General features: G+C 39.6%; 1 protein-coding gene across 1 annotated transcript in view; it reads right to left on the bottom strand.

The window, feature by feature from the left end:
* LOC125229193 (paired mesoderm homeobox protein 2B-like) overlaps nucleotides 1-24,293 on the bottom strand; it is a 75,016-nt gene extending 50,723 nt beyond the window's left edge. The window contains exons 1-2 of the mRNA XM_048133986.1: nucleotides 23,906-24,293; nucleotides 10,639-10,835 (exon numbers count right to left, since the gene is read on the bottom strand). Coding sequence (XP_047989943.1) covers nucleotides 10,639-10,835; nucleotides 23,906-24,134 — 426 coding nt within the window. The 5' untranslated portion in view covers nucleotides 24,135-24,293. The remainder of the gene's footprint in view (nucleotides 1-10,638; nucleotides 10,836-23,905) is intronic.
* Between the last annotated feature and the right edge of the window lie 254 nt (nucleotides 24,294-24,547).

Here is a 24,547-nt window from a genome sequence, read left to right as displayed (position 1 = left end):
TAAGAAGTAATGTTATGTCCTCTCAACCCTGCCCTAACCGCCCGGAGTTACTGTGTTGCCCCGTTTGCAACGATAATAAACAATACAAAGGTCGGCGGGGGCTCGCGATACATACTGCTGCTAAGCATGGCACCCGTATGGCTGTCGACCCCCCACTGCCCAGCGCCTCTCAACCTGCGCCGTCATCCCCCGCCCGGGGCAACACTGCTTCTTCTACACCACTGAGAGCTGAAATACCTCTAGCGGATAGGTTAGGGTTACTTAAATCTAAAAGTCCAGTTATAAAGAGAATACCCCGTGGTGCACGTTTCTGTGTTGCACGCTGTCTCGCGGAGTGCGTAGCCAAGGTTGTTACTGAAAATTCTACTCAGGCATGGGAGCGTTTTCTGACCTTACCCTATATAGCCCTGCACGCAGATAAATCTAACAAAGCCTCACTTACATCCCAAATAAAAAATAATGTTTCATTTATTTCTGATTCCACAGCTAGCTTCCCAACTCATCGAAATTGTACCCAAATGCCTCACAATTCACCCAGTAATAGAATAACATTGATTGAGAATAAATTTTCGGAAGGGGATATAAGTGGAGCTGCTCGTCTTTTATTCTCACACGACGATTTGGCTACGCACTCTCCTGATACCTACGCCGCCTTGATGGAAAAACACCCCGCCCCTGCCGCCTCCTCCACGCTGCCAGTTCCTCCCGGCTCTGACAACTCTACCATCCATGTGTGTGAGGACGCAGTGATGCAAGCGATATCATCATTTCCTAACGGGTCTGCTGGCGGAATCGATGGATTATCTCCACAGCACTTAAAAGACCTGACTACGAAGTCTCTGGGTGAAGCGAGATCTGATCTCTTAAAACAACTCACAGGATTAATAAACCTTATGTTATCTGGACGCGTACACCCGGAGATTGTTCCGTTGCTATATGGTGCCAATCTCGTAGCCCTGGCAAAGAAAGATGGTGGGATTCGCCCAATCGCCGTAGGTTGCACCATAAGAAGACTGGCCTCAAAGCTCTGCTGCAGAAGGATAAAAAAGCAACTGACAACCGCCTTTAAACCTCAGCAGCTGGGCTTTGGGATCAAGGGCGGCTGCGAGGCAGCAGTGCACGCTGCACGCACGTTTTTGGATCGTTCGGATTTTGAGGTATTTGTTAAATTAGACGTCAAAAACGCTTTCAATTCGGTCGACCGCGGGGCTCTGTTAACAGAAGTTAAAAAAGAATTGCCTGCACTTTTTAATTACCTATGGCAATGCTACGGAGCCCCTTCAAAATTATTCTTTGGAGAAAAAACTATTTCATCGAGCATGGGTTGTCAGCAAGGAGATCCGCTTGGGCCCGCCATTTTCAGCCTAGTCATTCATCCTATCATCACGAAATTAAATTCAAAATTTAACCTCTGGTATTTAGATGACGGTTCCCTTGGAGGCGATGCTATAACCGTTCTTCAGGATATCCAATACATCATTAATCACTTTTCTAAAATCGGCCTTTCCTTAAACTTTACCAAATGTGAGATTTTCATTCCAGATCACCTTCCACACGAAAAAAAAATCGATATTTTAACAAAATTCAATGCGGTACTGCCAAATATTTCTGTCCACTCTAAATCATCCCTCACCCTTTTAGGCTCCCCAATTTTCGATGAATCGATCACTCCAGTAGTCAATTGCAAACTTAATTTATTCGATTGTACATCTGATCTTCTGTTTAAAATTAATCCCCATATTGCGCTTTTCATCATCCGTTTCTGTCTTTTCACCCCAAAATTTATGTATTTACTCCGTAGTTGTCAAATGTGGAAATTCCCATCAATCCTTTCTTCCATTGACTCCTCCCTTCAGGTCACTTTATCAAAAATTTTGAACATTCATTTTGAAAACAGATCATGGGCCCAAGCGGTTCTTCCTATAAGATTTGGGGGACTGGGTGTTCGCACATCGACTAGTGTGGCTCTACCTGCTTTTCTGTCCTCTGCTTACGGTTCGCTTTCTCTCGTCGGTATTATCTTAAACCGTTCCACGATGCTTGACGATAAGATAGCGAACCTGAGGGAGGCCAGAGAGGCTTGGCGTGAGTCATGTCCGAGTGCGGACATCCCAGTTGCCCGCCATTGTCAGCGGGATTGGGACTCCCCACGTCTTAAAATAGCCCATGCCTCAATAATTGAACAAAGCCCGAACGATTACGAACGTGCGCGCATACTGGCTGTTTCAGCGCCAGAGTCGGGCCACTGGCTGCAAGCTCTCCCATCGCGAGCGATCGGTACTATTCTGGATCCAAGTACCTTAAGGATAGCAATATGCTTAAGGCTTGGATCCAGAATATGTGCTCCGCATACCTGCATCTGTGGAAAGGACGTGGACCAGCTGGGCCGACACGGCCTCTCATGTTCCCGAAGCGCCGGCCGAATGTTCCGCCACGGCACAATTAACGATTTGGTTCGTCGCGCGCTTGTCACCGTCTCTGTGCCTGCGGTATTAGAACCCGTAGGCATGACAAGGGACGACGGCAAGCGGCCCGATGGAGCAACATTGGTGCCGTGGAAACTCGGAAGGACCCTGGTGTGGGACGCAACGTGTGTAGACACTTTTGCTCAGTCCCACATTCAGGGGACTCGCATTCAGGCCGGAGCTGCGGCTGACCAGGCCCAAATTCTCAAGCGCCGTAAATACTCGTCGTTGCTCAAAGACTACGAGTTTGCGGCGCTCGCAGTTGAGACTTTGGGTCCCTGGTCGGCCGATATGAAATCATTCATGGGGGCACTGTCGGCACGGCTGGTCGACACCACAGGGGACCCCAGGGCTGGCGCGTACCTCTGTCAACGTATCTCACTTGCGATACAAAGAGGTAACGCCGCCAGTGTCATGGGGTCCATGCCGCAAGCCGACCTACTGGAAGGGGTATTTTCCTTATGACTGGGTTATCACTGTAGGTAGGTAATTATTTTTATATGCATATAGGTATAGTTTGTTATGTAGTATTTACTTATTTTTAGATTTAACTTTAGTTTTAATGATATGTTTAATCTTTTGTTATGTTTAATAAATATAGTTATACATAATTTGATTGATTAGTAATATTATATCAATACTCGTAGGTACATTTTTATTGGTCCGTTATTATAGGTCAATTTAATTCCAAACCACATCAAATATTTATAAAAACAACAGACAAACCTGCCCGAATCGCAGTCTAATTCCCACTATAACATATAGTCTCATTCTCGTTCTAATCTCTTTTGCCATGCGGGGATAACAATAAAACCAAAATAGCCCATGATAATACAGAATTTATCGACTCGGACCGTGCACCGGCCGCTTGATGGATTAAATTGCCCTGTCCCTATGACAACGTGGGCATGGAAAAAATACGCCGTATATTAAAAAACAGCGGGTCATTTTTCAAGCGATTCCTTTTGCTCGGGAACAGGTGGCTGGTTTTTGTTTTACTCGGACGAAATGTGCGTTTGTTCAGCGCCGGCCGCCGCTGTTTGCGCTCCGCCCCTGATGAATTTGAGGATTCGCGTGTTGAATTAGGTTACGCCGTTCCGTTTACAATTTATTTCTAAAATTTACATTCTTTGTTAACTCTTCTCGCGCAAATTTGAATACGTCGTTTCATTTTGAAAAACAGAATATATTTAGACTGACTATCTTTCTACAAAAAAGTATGACATAACTAAAATAAGGATGACAACTACATAAAAAAATGGCATTCTGTTTAGTCCGTCAGTTAGATCGTCCAAAATACTGAACACATATTTTTCGTTTTTTCTATATAATTACTGAAAAAATACAAAGATATAGCATCAAAGTCTGAGTACCCACAACACAAGCCTTCTTGAGCTTACCGTGGGCCTCAGCCAATCTGTGTAAGAATGTCCTTTAAAAAAAAAAAAAGTTCCGCGGTGGGGGCTTGTGACGTCACTTCTAAGTAAAAATTGTATCTAGGCGTGAAGTCGCGCGAAACTTCAACGCACTGTAGCGTCGTCATTTTTAGTTTACGAGAAAAAAGAAAAAATACGTGTCTAAAATTCTCTGACAATCTAACTGACGGACTACTTAGTTTTTTTTAGTCGTCTCGCCTATTGGATAATTAGCATGTAAGTATGTAATCCCATTTCGTAGAAATATACATTGCTTTCATCCTTCTCATTAACCAGAAACACATTAGCATCGCACAATTAGCCATTGCGAAAACTTTCCGCCGACCGTTAACGTAAATAATGTTTTAACCGTTCGCGTTACAATTTTAACTGCACGTAAAGTGCGCATTTTAATTGTTATATGTGAAGTGTGTTCGCGTTTTCCGGCGAGTTTTAATTATCGGGATACCCGGGTGCGCGGGTAACGCGGGTAACGCGGGGATACGCTGAGTTACGCGACCGCTCGCGATATTTATGACCCCCGGTGTGCCGATACACTTTTTAACGTAATGAGCGAGGGTGCCACCCGCTTATGTACAATTGTTCTCTCATTACACACTTACAGGCACGATTTATGTGTGTACAGAGGGAACAAAGAAATTAACGTGTACGAATTTATAATATATGCATGTTGACATTACCTGATTAGCTATGCATTAAAGAATCGTGATGATTCGTGAAAATTGATTCATTTTCTCTGTTTTAAAATATAATAGGTATACTGGGTCGAATCCCGGTAAGAGCATTTATTTGTGTGATGAGCACAGATATTTGTTCCTGAGTCATGGATGTTTTCTATGTATATATGTATGTACATCGTCGCTTAGCACCCATAGTACAAGCTTTGCTTAGGTTGGGGCTAAGTTGATCTGTGTAAGGTGTCCCCCAATATTTATTTATTTATTTATTTTATAGCTAACTTTGTGTCACTTAAGTATTCTTTTACGTACTTTTTATTACACCTACCTACTATTCCTACTAAGCAACAATCTATAAATTGTACAAAGTGCTACTGTTAAGAGTAATATTTGAGTGACTTGATAAACCACTATACATAAATAAGAATTGTTGTAATTGTGTATTGTATAATTCGCATTGTATGCTGCTGGCACATAAAATAATTAAAGAAAGAGGCGACACGCCCCGCACAATAAGAGTCGTCCCGTCATCCCCCAGAATACGAAATGACTGTCGTGCAGAGGCTGTACATTTTATACGTGATCAGATAACCATGGCGCGACGCTCACCGATCCCTGAGTACCTAGCCAAAGTTTCACAATCACGCTTCGTAGCTAGCTTTCCTATCGCTCTTCTACAGCGACGCGACAAAGTCAGACTGCGTTTCGATTGCCACGAAGCGTCGTCTATTGTCACTTCGGCTAGATTCCATTAAACATTCAGAGAGAGCACACGTCGCGCTCACATAAAAATGAGCACTTATTATGAAATTAGCCACGGTTCGTACTGTTTTTTGCGCCGTCAGCCGCCGCCGAATTACTGGACACTAATTGGGCGGTGGATGTGACGGACGCCGCGGGAGCGCTTTTTTTGGGAATTGACACTGCCCGATGGGAATCGGTCTTGGAACGAAAAAAAAATGAAAATGAAAAATGTTTATTGTGGTAACACAAAAATCGTTATTACAACTGGGCTGGTGCCTCTTTTTAAGCATACAAATGACACTTGAGTCAAGAGACACCGCTCTCCCGTAGGTGGTAACATAATTTTAATAAAACAAAACTATTGCTACGTGAAATAATTAAACTAAATGAATAAATTTTCCAAAAACCTTAAAAATACAATTTTGTTTGTATGTAAGTACTATATTATTTGTAGGATTATATTATTTATTTATTTGGAACGTGTTTTTATCTCGTTGATTAAGTAGAGATGAGAAACATTATCACCTGCCAGTAGCTTGATATTTACTTTTTTATTGGATGTTTACTGTAGCAAAATAAAGTACCTCATGAAAAAATTACTATTTAACTTGCCAATCGGGTAAAATCCCATGAATGTACCAAAATAACAGAAGAGTTGAAAAATACGAAAAAACTACATACATACGATTCGGCATCTGTTTTAAGTATAACTAGTTTATTGATACTTTTGAATTTTCTGTGCTGTAGCGTAAAACTATGGCTAACATAATCCTAGAAAATCGGATCGACTGTAAAAATCTATGACAGTCCACTAACTTGAACCATGGCATCCTTGGTCCCTGGTATATCTTCATATAGTAGAGCGGCCAGAGGGTCTCGGAAAAAGTTGATGTGACTGGAGAGTATACTGCTGACAAGTGGTATCGTTGTGATGGGTAGACTTTACTGAGTACGAAAAAATGACTTGTCGCATTCTCAGACTGTGGGGGGGTTAACTATGACGTCACAAAGATCGCGGTCCCGGGTTTAAATTTGACTAAGAACCCCTTATCCGATTTTGTCAAATGAGGTGTCATTTGAAAGCTTATACAGTGCCCTTTAAGATTTGGTATCACGTTAAAAGTATTTTTTTTTTTATTTATTTGAGAAAGTATAGTATAGTTTTGTAGTTAATTTTTTATTAATAATAATGCAAAAATTTTTTTTTGGCTGTCATTTTTTACTTGTGTCACACAAAAAAGGCAATAAAAAGGACTCTTAGATAAAAAATATGTTATATAAATCATTTAGCCACATTATTAAGCTATCTGTTACTTTTTAAATTTCTTCAATCGGATAATAAACAAGCAAACGACAAGCACATACCCGTAGGCGGCAAGTACCGCTTGACACGCGTTCCCATACATTCGGCGTCAAACAAATTACACCTAGCGCAAAATTCGTTTCAAGCAGATATGCCTCTAATCTTATTCATCGTAACCTATCAATATTAGTATCATTGAAAAGTACAATTAAAGTACTTTAAGAAACAATATCTACCATTTGCTTAAAATCAATAATGGCCAATCTACGGTAGTTACAAAGAAAAAAGTGGGGATGCGATTTGAGTGCTTCCTTAGGTGTTTCAACCCTAGACGAGTTTAAAAGGGGAGGCAAAGGTGACATAATGGCTCGTTCTCTCATCTGAAAGCTACACGGAGGGTTAAAGGAGGAAAAACTAGGGTTTTAGTTTAGTTTTAAGTTATTTTTTCCTTTCAACAAATTTTTATTGTTAAAATCAACAAAATTTTATTGTTTTTAATTATTATGTAATTTTACCCAGAATACACTTGGGTTTCTTTTGCTGAAAATTCCCTTTTTTATGAAAAATGTGATAAATTTTATGCCATTTTCTGATAGAGACTAAAATTAACTTTCAAATAAGGCCATATAGTCATACTTTTACTCATATAATATTAAGGGTAATACCGCTTGAACTCAAACGACTAAGAGGTGCGGTTTTTTGACCCAGTATTAAAAAGTAATCGTAAAATCAAAACGATTGGACTTCGGTCGTTATACACATTAAATTACTAAAATTAAGTTACCTATAATGTTTATCCGAAAATGCCATGAAATTCATCACATTTCTCATAAAAAAGGGAATTTTCAGCAAAAGAAACCAACGTGTATTCTTGATAAAATTATAAAAAAATTAAACAAAATAAAATCAACAAATAAAAGAAATAATAACTTAAAACTAAACTTAAACCCTAGTTTTTCCTCCCCTGGCCCTCTGTGTAGCTTTCAGGCCAGAGAACAACCCATATGTCACCTTTACCTCCCCTTTTAAACTCGTCTAGGGTATCAAACCTAGGGAACCACTCAAATCGCATCCCCGCTTTTTTTCTTTATAACCACCGTAGACTGGCGATTATTGATTTTAAGAAAATGGTAGATATTGTTTCTTAAAGGACTTTAATTGTACTTTGAAATGATACCAATATTGATAGGCTACGATGAATATGATTAGACCTGTACTTGCTTGAAACGAATATTTGCTCGAGGTGTATTTGTTTGACGCCGAATGTATGGGAACGCGTGTCAAACGGTGTGCCTCGAATGCGGTTAATATGCTTGTAGTTTGATTATTTATTATCCGATTGAAGAAATTTAAAAAGTAACGGATAGCTTTTAACCCTTAATTGGACAGTGTTCGCTGTGGCGAACATACATTTCAAAAAAATCTACTGGTCACATTTTCATCTTTGTTTATTTTTCTCTCGATTCAAATTGTAGCTATGTATTGTTTTAATTGGTAGAAAATTAATTCATTACTGTCGCAATATTCGTATGTCAGCAGTGCACGCAAAATCGCGGCAAGACGGCAACCGCGAAGTATCATCAAGTTATTTATGACATTATATTAGATTTTTATGGTGTCAAATTTATAAAAACGACATTTATCGATTACCAATGAGTTAATGAATCGAACTAAACAGTTTCTAGTTTAGTGTACGTCTTAATTTTGTGACAGTAATAATTCAAAAGTCATGTTCGCGGTACCGAACACTGCCATCATCACAGTGAAATAGTAGGTTTGTTGCATGTTCGGTGTGGCGAACACCGCCAGCTACGCAGTGTATGAGTTCCAGGCTTGCATGTTCGGTATGACGAACATTGCCAACTAATCGGTGGACCTTATATCAAAATATTTTATTCGCAAATGAGCACAAAAGTAAATTACATTAATCTTACATCTACATACATAAAATTAATAGCCAACTCTAACCTAATTACGAACATCCCGATGCAAAGGTACCAATCCGTGCTCTTGCCGCGTTACCGTGTTGAACCGCGATGGATCACCTTTGCATCAGGAAGGTCCTACAGCGAGGATTCAGACCCCTCTTCCTCATGTCTTCCCACTTCCTCAAAAATACTTTGGCCTCCGTACACCAGAACCCGCGCTGTGAGGCATCCATGCCCGAGGTTCGCTTCAAAAGTGTAGTTAGGCGTGCACTTTTTGCCCTCGGTGTCAATAAGTCCAATGAGCCTGATGGTATACCAGCTATTGTGCTAAAAACGTGCGCTCCGGAACTAACCCCGGTTTCAACGCGCCTTTTTTCGCATTCATACTGCTCAGGTATTAAATGCCCGTCATCCTGAAAGACTGCTTGAGTCCATCCAACCGCAAAGAAGGGTAATCGCACAAGCCCTGCACACTATCGGCCCATTGAGGCCAAATGAGAGAACCTCTCGTCTCTCCAAGGTGATGAAGTAAGTGGTTAATAACCAGCTCTTAGCGTACCTGAAGAGCACCAGCTTATAGTGACCGGCAATACGGCTTACGCCATGGTCGTGGCGCTGAGGATCTTCTGGTATACTTGAGTCATAGGTGGGCCACCGCCATTGAGAACAAGGGAGAGGCTCTGGCAGTTAGCCAAAATATCGCTGCCTAAGGTTTTTGATAGAGTTTAGCATAAGACGTATTTCCCAATCTCCCCTCGTACGTCCCAGAAGGGCTTTGCATGTGGGTCGCCAGCTTTCTACCTGGGCGAAGCATTTCTGTTTTCATCGACGATCAATGCTTAGAAATCCAGCCCATTAACAGAGGTGTACCCCAAAGATCTATCCTATCACCGACCCTGTTCATCCTTCATATCAATGATATGCTAGTAACTAGCAATATCTATTGCTATGCGGATGACAGCACAGGTGATAGCTAGCACACAGGTCGGGCAAATGCCTATCGTGAGCAGGTTTTGGAATGCAGAATGCAACTTGTGTCTCAAATGGATGCTTCTCTTGAGCAGGTATCCGAGTGGAGTAAACATAATCTCGTCGAGTTGAACCCCAGTAAGTTTCCTGAAAAACTGAAAGATTAAGATTTTTTTCATTATTTTTTCGGGGCTTCTTATAACCCACAAAAATAGTATTCAACAAAAAAATACGACATTTTTAATGTCTCTATGTCTGCCAAATTAAGGGTTAATAATGTAGCTAAATGATTTAAATAACATATTTTTTAGCTAAAGGGCCGTTTTCATTGCCTTTTTGAGTCACAAAAGTCAAAAAAGAGAGTAAAAAAAAAGTATTTTTTTGCATTATTATTAATAAAAAAATAACTAACAAAAATATACTTTTTACATATAAGAAATCTTAATCAGCATGTCATACGCTTTCAATCGACACCTCATTTTTCAAAATTGAATAAGGGGTTCTAGACAAATTGGCAAAAAATTGAAACCCGGGACCGCGGTTTTTGTGACGTCATAGTTAACCCCCCCCCCCACAGTCTGAGAATGCGACAAGTCATTATTTCGTACTCAGTAAAGTCTACCGATCACAACGATACCACTTGTCAGCAGTATACTCTCCAGTCACGTCAACTTCAGAACTAGACGACTTTTTTCAATTCCGCCGCCTTACTAATAGCAATCTCCTCCCGTGTATAGATATTATTCTGTCTAATGAAACACGCGTTCAAGCTCCTTAAACTATGCTGACTTATACGTGCTTCTTGAAACTTAACACCCTTGCATTTTTTGTCGCGTATCAGTAAAACTATGGTCTAAAGTAAAACTAGGGTGCGTTGAGGTCTAATATGTAATACACTATAACCTGGACCCTAGCCTCCGTGAGGACTATCTTCAAAGCAATCTCCTCTCGGGTGTAAACTGTAGATATCAGGGTAATGCGTCTCCTGAAACGCGATTGAGCTCCTTAAACTGTTCTAAAGACAACGCCCTTGCATTTTGTGTCGCGTATTAAATAATGTAGTAAAACGATGGCCTATAGTAAAACTATGTTATTTTAATGTAAGTGTGTACTAACCTGGACCCTCGCTTCCGTGAGGTCTATCTTCATGGCAATTTCCTCCCGTGTGTATATGTCAGGATAATGCGTCTCCTGAAACGCGCGCTCGAGCTCCTTAAGCTGTGCTGAGGTGAAAGTGGTCCTGATTCGCCGCTGTTTCCTCTTCTCCGTTAGGGAACCTTCGTGTCCGCCGTATACTTTGTATGGTAGACCCGCTGGAACAAGCGTAAAATATGAAATGAGTATGGATTTTTTTCGCAAAAAGAAAAACTATCAGTAGCAAGCCTCATAAGTCCGAGAGAACTTGTTGCATGTACAAATTAAAGACGAGTTTTGAACTCTTAACAGAAAATAAAGTTTCAAATTCAAAATTTGATGGTCCAAGAGGAAAATCTGTATGTTTTTTGGTGTAGGTATGTTTTTAATAGAATAGTTGACTGTTACAGATTTTTATAGACATGATTTGTAATTCACATTAGGTATACCAGACTTTTATGGTATAGGAGGCAAAATAACAGATAAATAACAGATAGATAGGTAGGACATAGCAAATGATATTCCGCTTTGTGTGGTAGGGCACAGCACAGCGGATATCATCTCGCTCGATTCTAGATCAGAGCCCAACTGGGGAAGTACGCCTTACAGAAGACCGTAGCCAAATAGCACTAGACCACTAGACCCTACTCATAGTGTTGTATTCCTGCCGGTGAGTAAGGCTGCCAGAGCTCAACGAGGGTGCGGTGTGCTGGTGACGGAAGGATCTACGGAACTAATTTGTTCCGTCTAGTCCGTTCCTTTTAGTCGTCGGAACCCGAACCCTCCTTGGAACTTGTACACTTCTTTTTGCTGTGTACTTAACACAGCAAAAAGGAGTGTACACGTTTCTAATGGGTACGCAACGCACATGCGACACTCCTTGAGTTGCGGGCGTCCATGGGCCACGGTAACCGCTTTCCATCAGGCGGACCATATGCTTGTTTGCCACCGAAGTAGTATAAAAATAATCAATGGTAAACAATTCCTATCGCCAATAATCAGCTACAACACCCGTAGAGTAGGAGATTTATTCGCAATTTCTTACAAAACAATGTAAAACCAGCAACTATGCTGGTTTCTTCAATACGAGTAAGTAGGTACGTATTTCACCCACTGTCGAGAACATTCGAGAATTTTTGTTTCCATCTATCATTGACTAGCATATAATGTCATAAGGCATTAAATCCGCCATTCGTACATAACATACCATACAAAAATTCAAGCCTGTATTCCCAAAAGGTAGAGCACATGAAACTGCTCAAGTTTAAGTCCATATATTCCTCCTCATTTCCTCCTTTTGTATTTATTTTTATTGTACACTAAAGATGAATAAATAAATGCGTTATAATAATTATGACTCCTTCAGCTCCACAAAAACACCAAAACGTTTTTACTAGGGACGGTATGAATGGCGCCCGGAATAAAACAATTAAAGGCAGGTACGAGGGAAGCGGCCATTTCCCGGCCCCTCCGGAACTCCTCGCGCGCTCGTGTGCGAGTAAATACAGCTACCGCTCTTTTCATTATGTTCTACTAACACTTATATAATTTCTTCGTTTAGGTAATTTGTACATGTTATTTTTTAATATTAAATATTGCATATAGCTAGTGGTTGAGAACATCAAATCTAACCATATATAATTATAGTTGATATACGAGTATTTAAGGTCTTATGAAACGCAAAATAGAGAAAGTAGGTAAAGTTACTTAGAGTTAGCATAAAAGTGTGACTCAAAAACATTTTTAGCGGTACTAGTTTGGTTTCTTTATAAATCATGACATGTTTTTAATTATTGTTAATAAATATTTAGGAAAATTTTGGTGTAAAACAATTTTGAAATACTAATTTCAATTTGTCTCATTTATCTCAAAGTTTTAATATAAGTTAAACTCTTATTCTCTTTTAAACAGAACATTTTAGAACTATTGATTGGATCCCATTATGTTAAAAGTGTGGCGCTGGCCACCAGTTACAACCCAATGTAAGTATAGGTACTTAGGTATCTATAGGAATAAAACAAGTTGCGTTTCGAAAATAATATCTTCAAAATACGCATTTTACTTCGAGTACTTATTGACGAACTAAAATAAGATAAAATATAAAACATTCATGGGCATATTTTTATTTTCTTGTTTGTTTTACTTTTTCTTCCAAATGTGGGAATTTTTCCGCTCGGGAGCCTCTTTCGATTCCGCAGGAGAAAAAAAATGTGTCACATTTTTTTTCCACTGAGTTATAATTTGTCGTACAACTTGTTTGATCGAAACTCAGAGGAAGACAAAAAAAATGTGTGGAAATTTTAGGACATTTTTGTCTCTTAGTAGAATCGAAAGAGCGATTCTGAGTAGAAAAAGTGCAAAAATTTTCAGAAATAATAAAAAAGTGAAATCGACAACAAAATAAAAATATGCCTTTATTCGTCACATTTACATCTAATGTACGCATCTAAACAGACACAGAAAGATAAAACCGTCGTAAAATTACAAAACACACCATAACAATGAGCGCGCGTTCTGACCCACGATCCGCAACTCAAATTAAACATCTTATGAACGGAAACATCTTGGCGAGCTGCTCTTCATTAGGATGCGGGGGGAGGAGGGGTAGTGGCACCCCCAGAGGTCCTGATTAGGGATTGCAAACCGGATTCGTTTCCAGTCCGGATCCGGACGGACCAGATGATTTTTATAGATTAAAGGTAAATACATTACAGATTTTTCGTGGATTATTGAGTGATATCCGCAACTCAAATTAAACAGCTTATGAACGCAAAACATCTTGACGAACTCTTCTTCATTAGGTACAGGGCAGAGACTTGTCTAAAATATCACCGGAAGTATCGATTAGCCGATATCTGATTTTTTACGTGTTTCAGTTGCTGCCATTTGTCAACCCACCAACGGAGCAGTAGCTGATGTTTACGAGAAACAATTTCTCTAATGGAATTTTTGCTATAACAATTCCTAATTGTGTAAGACTGTAAATAGCAATGCCCAGCTTCCAAAATGTGCCGGATCCGGCCGTATCACCCGATTCTGATAACAGTTGGAATCCCTACCAGTGACAAGGGAGGTTCTATTAATAATGCAAATGAGCCCGCAGCTCGGCCAAGGCGCGATTAATTCCGGTTCATTTGAGGTAATTGTCGTTGCGGTGCGGTCTGCGGCGACCCGCATGTCCTTTTCACTGTGATACAAGCAGCAAGATGTATTAATATTTGAGGCTTGTTTGACTGAGGATTTGGAAAGCTGTGCGTGATACAAGCATCAAAATTATTAATATTTGAGGCTTATAGCTTGATTCGATGCATGTTTTTAACCTCCAACGCAAAAAGGACGGAGTGTAATAAGACCTATAAGTTTGACGTGTCAATTTGTCTGTTTATGAGTGTGTTTGTCAGTGGCAATGTAGGTTTCGAACGAATGAACAGATTTCGTTTTTTTTTTATTTGAAAACTGAATCAGTCGGAAGTGTTCTTAGCTCTGTTTGATGAAAATCAGTCCACTTGCTATGTCGGGGTTTTTTTTTAATTTAAATTTTGTATGAGATGGTGGTTAAATTTAATTACTTTGTTTATAATTTAAATGTTATTGCTCAGCGTGAGACAAGCATCAAGATGTATTAATATTTGAAGCCCATTGCTGGATTTGGCAACTTTGGAAGAGAGATGCGTTTAAACATCATGCATTTTCTTTTTACTATGCTTGATACAAGCATTAAGATGTATTAATATTTGAGGCCTGTTGCTGGATTTGATAAGTTTGGGCTTTTGCCGTGATTATTATTGCAAAGCAATTTTACGGTTTGCACTTTGATTTAAACGTGTTTTGTCCTTCACGATTATTACTACATAATTATTTTGAATAAAGTCAAATTAACTGGGATTGATAAAAGTGATAATACTAGTAATAAAGATGATTTACCTAACCTCCAACTTTCAAGGACGGCGTTTGTCCCCTATAGTGAGGGGAAAAGTGGTCTCGAGACCGTATTTTACGTTGGAGGTCAGTTCAATTCTATTCTCGTCGCTTCGCTCGTGGTTCAACTTAAATCCTTTCCTTGCTCGTTTTTCAATTTACTCGGCGTTTGCAACTTTTTATTATAATAACTTGAAATATTGCTCTCCAATTCCCGACTAAACTTACAAATAATCTCCACCCGTAATGACAAAATATAACAGTTTTTTTATGGCTATAGGTTTAAACAATAAAACAATTCACAAAAAAATCGTAGCAAGCTCCGTAGCTCCTCTACGGCGTAGCGAAGGCTACGATCGATACTCTCCCACGCGACAACCCGCGCTACGAGTTTTCCTACCGCACGCTATATATTTATAGCTGGATCTATGTATACTTATATATATGTACCTAGTAGAAGGAGGGTCCTTGCTTTTGCTTCGGTTTTGGCTTTAGAACTAGGGATGTATTATTTTAATATGTATATTTATTGTAACGAATTATACCTCTTTTATGAAATAGGCAGTAAACGAGCAGACGAGCCGCCTGATGGGAAGCAGTCATCGACCATGGACATGAGCAACAGCAGGGGAGTCACTTATGCGTTGCCGACCTTTGAGAACCCTAAAAACCTGCTTCTTGAAGAACCCCATGTCATAGCGCAAGGGGAAACACCTGAGAAGGTAGCTCATTCCATACCTCAGTTGCTATTTTATTCTAATATGTTTGTTTATTGAAATGACGTATGCTGTCGCAGTTTTTGGCTTTACCCTTTGGTAGGTACCTACCTACTAAATTTTATTGGTAGTTAAATGCATAATATGTAAATTTTCTTCTTTCAATTGATTTGCAAAGTTCATTCTTGTCAAACTGTTAATCAATAAGTACCTAGATGCAAAGCCAAAAAACATTACACAATTCATCCATACCACATCCATACTAATATTATAATATTAATAATAATGTAATATGTATAATATTATTAATAAAATGTCTATGTCTATGTCTATAAATGGGAAAGTGTGTGTCTGTTTATTTGTCCGTCTTTCACGGCAAAACGGAGCGACGAATTGACGTGATTTTTTAAGTGGAGATAGTTGAAGGGATGGAGATTGACATAGGTTACTTTTTGTCTCTTTCTAACGCGGGCAAGTATACTTAATAAAAAAGCAAGAAAAAGGCGTGGTTTCGTAACGACGTTGTTTTTAAACCTTTTTAATAGTATATACCTACTTATTGTAGTAGTGAAAGGATCAAAAAAGTAATATTAGTGAAGAAGAGGTAGTCCCTTTTCTAATACGAAACGTCTAAAAACATTTCTCAACCCAGTTCCCTCTTACTTTAAAGAGTCCTGAAAAAAACACCCGAAAAATCATCATTTCAATTAAAATCAGCAATTTAGTAACGATTACACGCACCATTTAATACAGGCACACCGTTTAACATTTATCTCCAAATCAATCGAAAACCCTTCCTTTCATCGCCCGTGTTTACCAACACGTTAGTCGCACGTGTTCGTAATTAATCGTCAGTTGGCAATTAATTCACAGGTGATATGATCCGAGACCCCCCCTCCCGTGCTACCTCCCCCCTCCCCCTGGTTAATTGCGAGACGGCGAGACTTGAAGGGCGCTAAGGACTTAGCTCGGTCGTACACTAGGGAAGGCTGTGCTTCGTTGTGCAAAAGGTAAAGAAAATGTATATATCTGCGCTGTACCTTTAGGTGGTTCAATAAATGTAAAGCAGTGTATTTTTAAATTTTCGGGGAATTATTTAGACTATTTACAACTTATAAATTAAACAACTATTTAGAATACTTCCTGGATTGGACGATTGTCCTGGCCGTGGCTAATAGGCACTTTACTTCAGACAACCACACCGACCGATTAGGTCAACCATAGGTTGGAAAACGAAAACGTGCCTACCGGATTAACTATGCTCTATTCAGAAACATGACTTAACGATTAATATATTAATTTTTTTCTATGGTTTTATTTAGAACTCATATACCTACTAAATTTAAATACATGAATATTATATCATTTTTCTGTTAGTCATGAAATAATTTTAATTTTAGCGGGACCTCTTAATTTGGAGCCAAATTGGGTAACAATGCGTCCCATAGGATAATTTTCATTGCTTCAGATATATATAAAACAGTAATATATAACGTAATTTACCCGACAAAATTATGACCAATAAGATAATCTTTTTATATTAAGTGATCTAAATATTATATAATGGACAGTTTAAGAAATATTCGTAGGTAATTTCCATAACTTGGAGCAAATTTTGTGTAAAGTAGGCACGTTTTTCGGTACCAACTTTTGTTGGTTTATCGCATTCGTAAGAAAAATAACTGTTATCAAAGCCAACAAGGTAGGTTTCCAATGTGTAAATTATTCATTATTATTTTTTTAATGACTCAAAATGTAGAATCCGTCTTCGTTTAAATTGGACTGGCAATCACTAGCGCTAGTAAGCAAGCAAGGAAATCGGACATCTGACTATAGCTAGTGTAAGCAAGGTTCCCCAAAACCTTCAGACTCCCGTTTTTCCCAAAAATCCGCAGTAAATCGTATCGCCATCCATCTGCCGGGCCGTGGTTCATTTTTCTCGCGTCACGAACTTCGCGGGCATCCATAATGCACGACGTCGGCGCGTCATCGCACCATACTACAAGTATGACAACTTCCTATCTCGAATAGCCCTGTTAAAGTAAATGCAACCTTAGGGGTTCTACCTCCTTTCCGAATAGGGTTCTAATTTGAAGTGTATTTGTAGGTTATGTGGGAGTTTTTGAAGGTTTCCGCTAGTGTTCCGCCCAGAAAGGGTTGTAGGTACATGTAGATTAATGAAGGCACTGAGAAGCCTTATTGCTGCATCGTCGCCTTCATATATCACGGTTGGTTGTTCATTCCGGTATAAGTTTGCTGACATTGCGAGGCCGTCAGCGGTTTTTAAGTTTAGATTGAGATTTTAACACGCGATTACAAGTCAAATAAAATTCATTATTTAATGGGCAGTGTCGTTATCATGGTGCCTGGTTATATCAATTAAGTTAGATAAGCTAGTAATAAGTACTTATAAGTCCGGGTGTTTTTTCATTCGCTAACAAACTGTTCCGTAGTAAGAGTTAAGTGTGTTTTGTCTTTACTTAGCAATAAATAAATAAAAATATATACCTAATTATTATACCGTGTTATGAAATACCGTTTTTATAGGTACTTTTCAAAATCGTAGCCACATTTCCACGTTTTATAAATGTCTGTGCAGAGAGAAAATAAGTAGGTGGATAATCGGAGCCCATGACAACATTCTACAACTTATCTTTCCGCAGAGACGATAATAATTAATGTATGAAAATATTCGTGACATATTGCCATATATTTTGCTGCAATTGCTGTGAATGTGGCAAGGCAGTGTGCAAATCGATTTCTCATTCTATCAAAGTAAAAGAAAATCTTGGGGCACTGTAGTGCCCCCGCCAAGTTGAGCAAAAATGCGGCACGGCCTTACCATCCTCTTCTCGAAGCAATTCAGGCCTTTTCAACCCCTTATTTTTACACGAAATATTATTAGTCTTTGTGTATCTACTATTTTCATACAGTATTTAGGTAGGTACCAACTTATAACATAGTGTCATAATAGCGAAGAAGGTTCATCGTTACTTTTATTTTAATTTTCGGTCGGTCAATTTTTTCACTGACGCAGACAGTAGGTAACCGTCGAATTCAGAATTACAATAACAGCGCCTATAATGTTTACGATTACCCACTCGCCAACGGCGGCCGGGAAACGTTTTACTGCCGCCATTACGTAAATTTACCCATATGTTTATTTGCAATATAAAACATATTGCCCGTGTAGGCTTGTACACGCTATAGGCTTTTATAGGCCCTTGCGTTACTTGAATTACTTGTAAAACGTTTTTATCGTAGCTCTGTCTGATGCTGAGACTGAATACAGTTTACTTACTCATCTAGAAAATTAACCATTTGACAGTAATTATTGTTGTACCTACAGCGAAGAAATGCTGCCAGCATCTACAGTATCATGCCACAAAGGAGTAGTTTTTGTTATTTATTTCAATATTAGTTTCATTTATTTGTCTATTTTAATGATTATGATAATGTTTGGATATCAAACATTATGTATAATCTCGTTTACTTTCGCTCAAAATTACTTCAAGTGCCTTTATAAAGAAATATATGGATAATAAAATATTAATGTTGCCAACTTGCCAATTATCCATTTAAAAAGCCGACGAATGCACGGATAACATTTTAAAACTCGTATCTCGCACATAATTTCGTATTTCAAACTCGTATCCTTACTCATAACTTATACCTACATAGAATGAAAATCCTAAAGCGAAAATTCAACGTATAGTTTATGTGCCATGGTCGGAAAGACATCGCGTATTACTCGCACGATATACAATGTTTAAAGGAAAACAATTCCTTTCCAAAATAAAAGTGTGTTCTTTCGTCGAGTGTACCGCAGTAACATTGTACGAGTTACGATCGCGGCGCCCGGCGCTGCTCAACTGTGAGATATTGCCTTTTTTATGACCCACTCTACTATACTATACTGGGACAGAATAGATCACATGATGCGATAAAATATTGCCCTCGGTGTTCGCACCAAATCGAATTAACCCGTCCACTTGCATACAAACGCGACATGAGAATAGAAATGACAATATCGGGTATTCTTACCGATTCCGAATTCGCCCTCTTTACTGTGTAAATGACATGGTTGAAGGGAAGGGACACAATGCAAAACGTAGCATGTTTTGGTTGTTTACAACAAGCAACATCTAAACAAGAATCATCTTAATCTTAACCGTAATTCTTGTAATTGTGCTACAATTAATACGCAAACTTGTAATTAATTTCCGCATGATTAACGGGCATAATCCGAGCTTACTCGGGATTACGTGAGCGCCCGCTGTGAGTTATCGCGGCGGGCGCCGGCGGGGGTGAGGCGGCTCGCGGGCGCGGGGGGGAGGGTCATGCAAGACGGTAGAAGGCTCGCTCGAGCTTTGCTGTCCTCCCCTCAAGATTCTCGCGGACGCCGCTGCCAATTAGGGGCGCAATCGCTCACGCGGCGAGAATGCTCCCCCCGCGCCCGTCCGCCCCGCCCTGCACCGTTCTTTGTGTCGTGACCGTCACAACTTCACCAAATGAAAACGATTTCTTTTAGGTACCTAAGTAGGTATATGGATGAGACTAGCTCAGGATCGGGACAAGTGGCGTTCTAGAAGAGAAGCCTGCTCAGGGGACCGATTTTTGAATCGACTTTCAAACGGCGAATTCATGCGTTCGAGATTCAAAAATCGGTCCCCAGCAGTGGGCGATAAAGGGCTGGTATGCTGATGAAATAGGTACATTGCTCTCTTACGTTCTCCTTAAGGATCTCCGATCACTTAGTGACACGTGCCAATTTCAGAGAAAGAGTTGCCTACCTCAACTTGTCGAAGTATTTACCCTTGAGCGTGTAGGACTAAGTGTATTGACTGTCATAGTCGACTAACTTATGAAACTTGGAATCTGAATAATTTATGAATCGCCAATAAATATGGGTAAGTAATAAGTATAATATACTCTATTGTCATTTACCTACCTACTACTCATAAATATGTAAAAGAAATAACCCCAAGCTTATTTTAATTTAATAATGCATTTTTTTTATTATAAAGGTATATTTCTCTATTACTTTTCTTACAGTATTTTATAATTTCTTCTTTTTTTTATATACTGGCAATAACTGTTTTATTGTTTGGTTCGCTTATCTATCGCATTAGGAAAACCTGTAAAGATAGATTTAAGTTGTTATTTACCAATAAATAAATAAATAAATAAAAAATTTTATGTTGTTATTACAATAAAAATACTTACTTGCAAGTAATATTTAATAACCGCTATGCAAGAGTAAAAACAAACAAACTCAAACTCAAACTTTCAAACAAACAAAGTCAAACTTTTATGATATGACGTTTAGGTGCTCTTTGTATAGGAGTCTATCAAATTGCTGACAATGAGGAGGCACATTAACATTTTATCCCGCCAGGCGGCGCCTGCGCAAGTGCCTAGGAATGTCACTGTCAGCATGTGAGAAAGAGAAAAAAATACATCTTCTCGCTCTCACGTATGAAATTCTTTATCTGTGCAATGGACGCCTATATAAGGACGATAACAAGGTGGCGCCGTTTGAGTGTGCTGCTGTGCTGCGCGCTGTCCCTATCACACCATGTTATATGTATAACATTTGTAACAGCCAGTGTTGGAGGTAAGGCGTAAATCAGATTACTACCCATTCTATTCATATCAGATTTGGATAAATACCTATGGTATCAAAACACTAAATAGGTAGTATCAAGCGCGAAAATAGTGGGAGTAGGTAGTGTCATACAGACTGCAGTAAGACTGTGATTACTGAATAAATGTACCACGAATACATTTAAAATAACCGGCCAAGTGCAAGTCGGACCCGCCCATCGAGGATTCCGAACAAACTTTCAAACGTTAAAATACTTAAACTCATTTTTTTTTTATTGAAAATGAAAATGAAATATTTATTTTTCAAGTAGGCATATTACAATGCGCATATGAACGACAAATAAAGCTAGCATTTAACTCAACTAGAACTATAGGTATATTCTCGTAGTCGTACTAATAATCATTATTAAAGTGCAGAAAGAAATACAAAAAGTTACATTTTTAAGATTTGAACCTGAGGCTTCGAGGTTACAAGGCCGACCATTTACAACCTAGCCACGGTGGGACTTAAGTTGAGGTGGTGAAATTACGATACCTACTTAGTTTAATGCTTCTAACAGACAAAACTTTTATTCATTATATCGATTTTGGAAATTATTAAAAATGGCCGAGTCTGCAAATGACTCGGCCATTTTTAATAATTTCCAAAATCAGACGAGAAGCTTTTTTTATTGATTTGTAGAATATAGTTAAAAAATTTCACGAGAATCGGTTGAGAATTGCGACCGGGGGGTTACCATGACGTACTAAAGACGTTCAGTTTAGGTTGAGAGAAAGGGACACAGCTATAGCAGTTACATAGCTCCGTCCCTCTCTCTCAACCTAAACTGAACGGCTTTAGCACGTCATGGTAACCCCCGTAGAGTAGAACATCCGAACATACATAAGCAAATTGCCCGAGTTAAAACGTAGACCTACTACTGCGGTCAATTATTTAACTAGAAATTGGTAATAAAATTTTAATCAATTGATGATAAGACATATATGTCGGGGTTGGGTAGGTATAATGAAAATATTATTCTATTGTCAGTGAACCCACGTTATCGGGTTATCTAAATAGAAACAATTAAACATTTAATTATTTATTTAACCAATCACGTCACTTTTGACAATGTCAAATCAGTATCTCGTCGGTATGACATCTTATAAGTAGGCATTGTTCGAATCGGGCAGTAAGAAAGATTTCCCTAAAGGAGTGCGGTGCCGTCGGTAAAACTTCGGATGGTTAATTTACATTTAAATTTTAATATATTGGTAACTGTTGGTCACATATGTAAGTACCTAACAAGATTGACATTGACGACCGGTCTGGCTTAGTCGGTAGTATACCCTGCATGCTGAGCCGCGGTCCTGGGTTCGAATCCCGGTAAGGGCATTTAGTTGTGTGATGAGCTCAGATATTTTGTTCCTGAGTCATGGATGTTTTCGATGTATAAGACAAGTATACAAGTATGTATTTATGTATGTATGTTTCTAAAATATAATAAATAAAAATAAATAAATAAAATTTAACTATGTATATCGTCGCTTAGCACCCATAGTACAAGCTTTGCTTAGTTTGGGGCTAAGTTGTAAGTCCCCAATAAATATGTGTAAGTCCCCAATATTATACGCATACGTCGCGCTCTCGACATGTAAAGGCGGGGTCGCTACTCTTGAGATACATCCTCGAAAATTGAATCGAAACATGTCGAACGATATATCGACTTGATACGTGAGTAACCCGCTTAAAATATTTTTAAATATGTATGAGTCTCACGGGAGTTTTATAGTTAAAACCAAAATAATTGTATAAGAACCATGTACTTACGAGTATGTTTTTTTAACATGATAATTATTATTTGCTGAAATCCATAGTTTTGGGTCTACATAAAGTACCTACCCATAACCCTATTAGGTAATATTGATTTCTTTGGTAGTGTAGATTTTTTTTGCGGCGTAAATGGCCATACTAACCTATTTTATATTCGCTTTTACATAAGTAATTTTTTTTAGTTTCAAAGGGACTATGAATTTGATTAATAGTTCTTAAATCCGACACCTCCACGCGTTCCTGAGATAATGGGTCTTGACAGACGGGCGGCCTACAAAATGATCTTCTGAGAGTTACGTTTTATAATTTTAATGTTCGGAACCCTAAAAAATTAAACAAGAAGGTACCTTTTACATGTCAGCTTATGTAATTATACTGCTCCTAAATTATTTTCAACTACAAGTGTAGCTGTCTGAGAGTCAGACGACTTGCAACTCTTGCACCTACAGATGCACTTTACCTAACTGACTACCTCTTGATATAACGATAGGTAATAACCAATATAACCATAACAACATTTATAGGCGGTAAATAATAGGTAAGATGAAAGCGTCATCCATATTATTTATTATTAATATTATAAATGGAAAAGTGTGTGTGTCTGTTTGTTTGTCCGTCCTTCACAGCAAAACGGAGCGACGAATTGACGTATTTTTTTAAGTGGAGATAGTTGAAGGGATGAAGAATGACATAGGCTACTTTTTGTCTCTTTCTAACGTGAGCGAAGCCGCGGGCAAAAGCTAGTTCTAAATAAATACTTGAAGAAAGTTTCATAATTAAGTTTGTCTTATTCCATTCAGTGAAAGAAAACATCGTGAGGAAACCGGACTAATTCCAAAAAGGTCTAGTTTACCCTTCGGGTTGGAAGGTCAGATGGCAGTCACTTTCGTAAAAACTGAGCCGTGGCAAATGCCGGGATAACGCAAGGAGGATGATGATGATTATTCCGTTAGGTAATTGATATTAAATTTTGTTATTTTAAACTCTTGACCAATCAGCACTTAACGCTCATTTAGACGGCGCGTGAACTCGCATGCGATTATGGCCATATTATTATTGCGGACTAATAAGATTACATAGGTACCCACGAGTCACTCCAATAGTTCCAATCAAATACCCCAATGTGATGAAACTCGCATGGGAGCTCTCCCGCCGTTGAATTGGCCCTTAACCAATAACCTGTTCAAAAACTTACGTTGCAAGTTCATAGCGGGCGGGAATATGTGGTGGTTCCTCATGGCCTGGTCCTGCGGGCGCGCGCACTGCGGCGGCGGCGGCTGGTACCGCATGCCCTGGTAGCGGTACGCCGCCTGCGACATCTGCCCGCACGACGCCAGCTCGCCCCACGACAGCTCGCCGCCGCCCGAGCCCAGGCAGCCGCCCTCGAAGCCGCCGCCGGCGCCGCTCAAGTACCCGTACTCCATCTCCAATGATCACAAGCACAGAGATCAGCGGCGGAGCGCCGCGCCGCGCGGGGCGCGTGCGTCTTCTGTCAGAAAGCGCGGGCCTTCACCACATAATTGGATGAGCCGCGAGTATATCGAATTATGCCGATTACAGATGGTATCGGATCGCAACGGTAGTTTTTGCCAGCGGAGGACCGCGCTCTCGCCCCACTCGAAATCGAATGATAAGCCTAATTCAATAAGGGCTCGGCTCGAGGAGGGGGCGGGGCGCGCACCCCCCGGGGCGGGCCAATGGGCGCCGCCGCGCGCCGCACGCCAGCCCGCGATAGGCCGCCGCGAACCCCCGCTCCGAGGGGTGCGTGTCACGACACGCGTCTACTTTTCTTTTCGCCGACTGTTCCTTTGTCATTGAGGAAAATAAAAAAGTTGTA

Source organism: Leguminivora glycinivorella, chromosome 8 (assembly GCF_023078275.1).
Source record: "Leguminivora glycinivorella isolate SPB_JAAS2020 chromosome 8, LegGlyc_1.1, whole genome shotgun sequence".
Classification (NCBI taxonomy): domain Eukaryota; kingdom Metazoa; phylum Arthropoda; class Insecta; order Lepidoptera; family Tortricidae; genus Leguminivora; species Leguminivora glycinivorella.
This window is presented reverse-complemented; position numbering and strand designations above follow the sequence as displayed.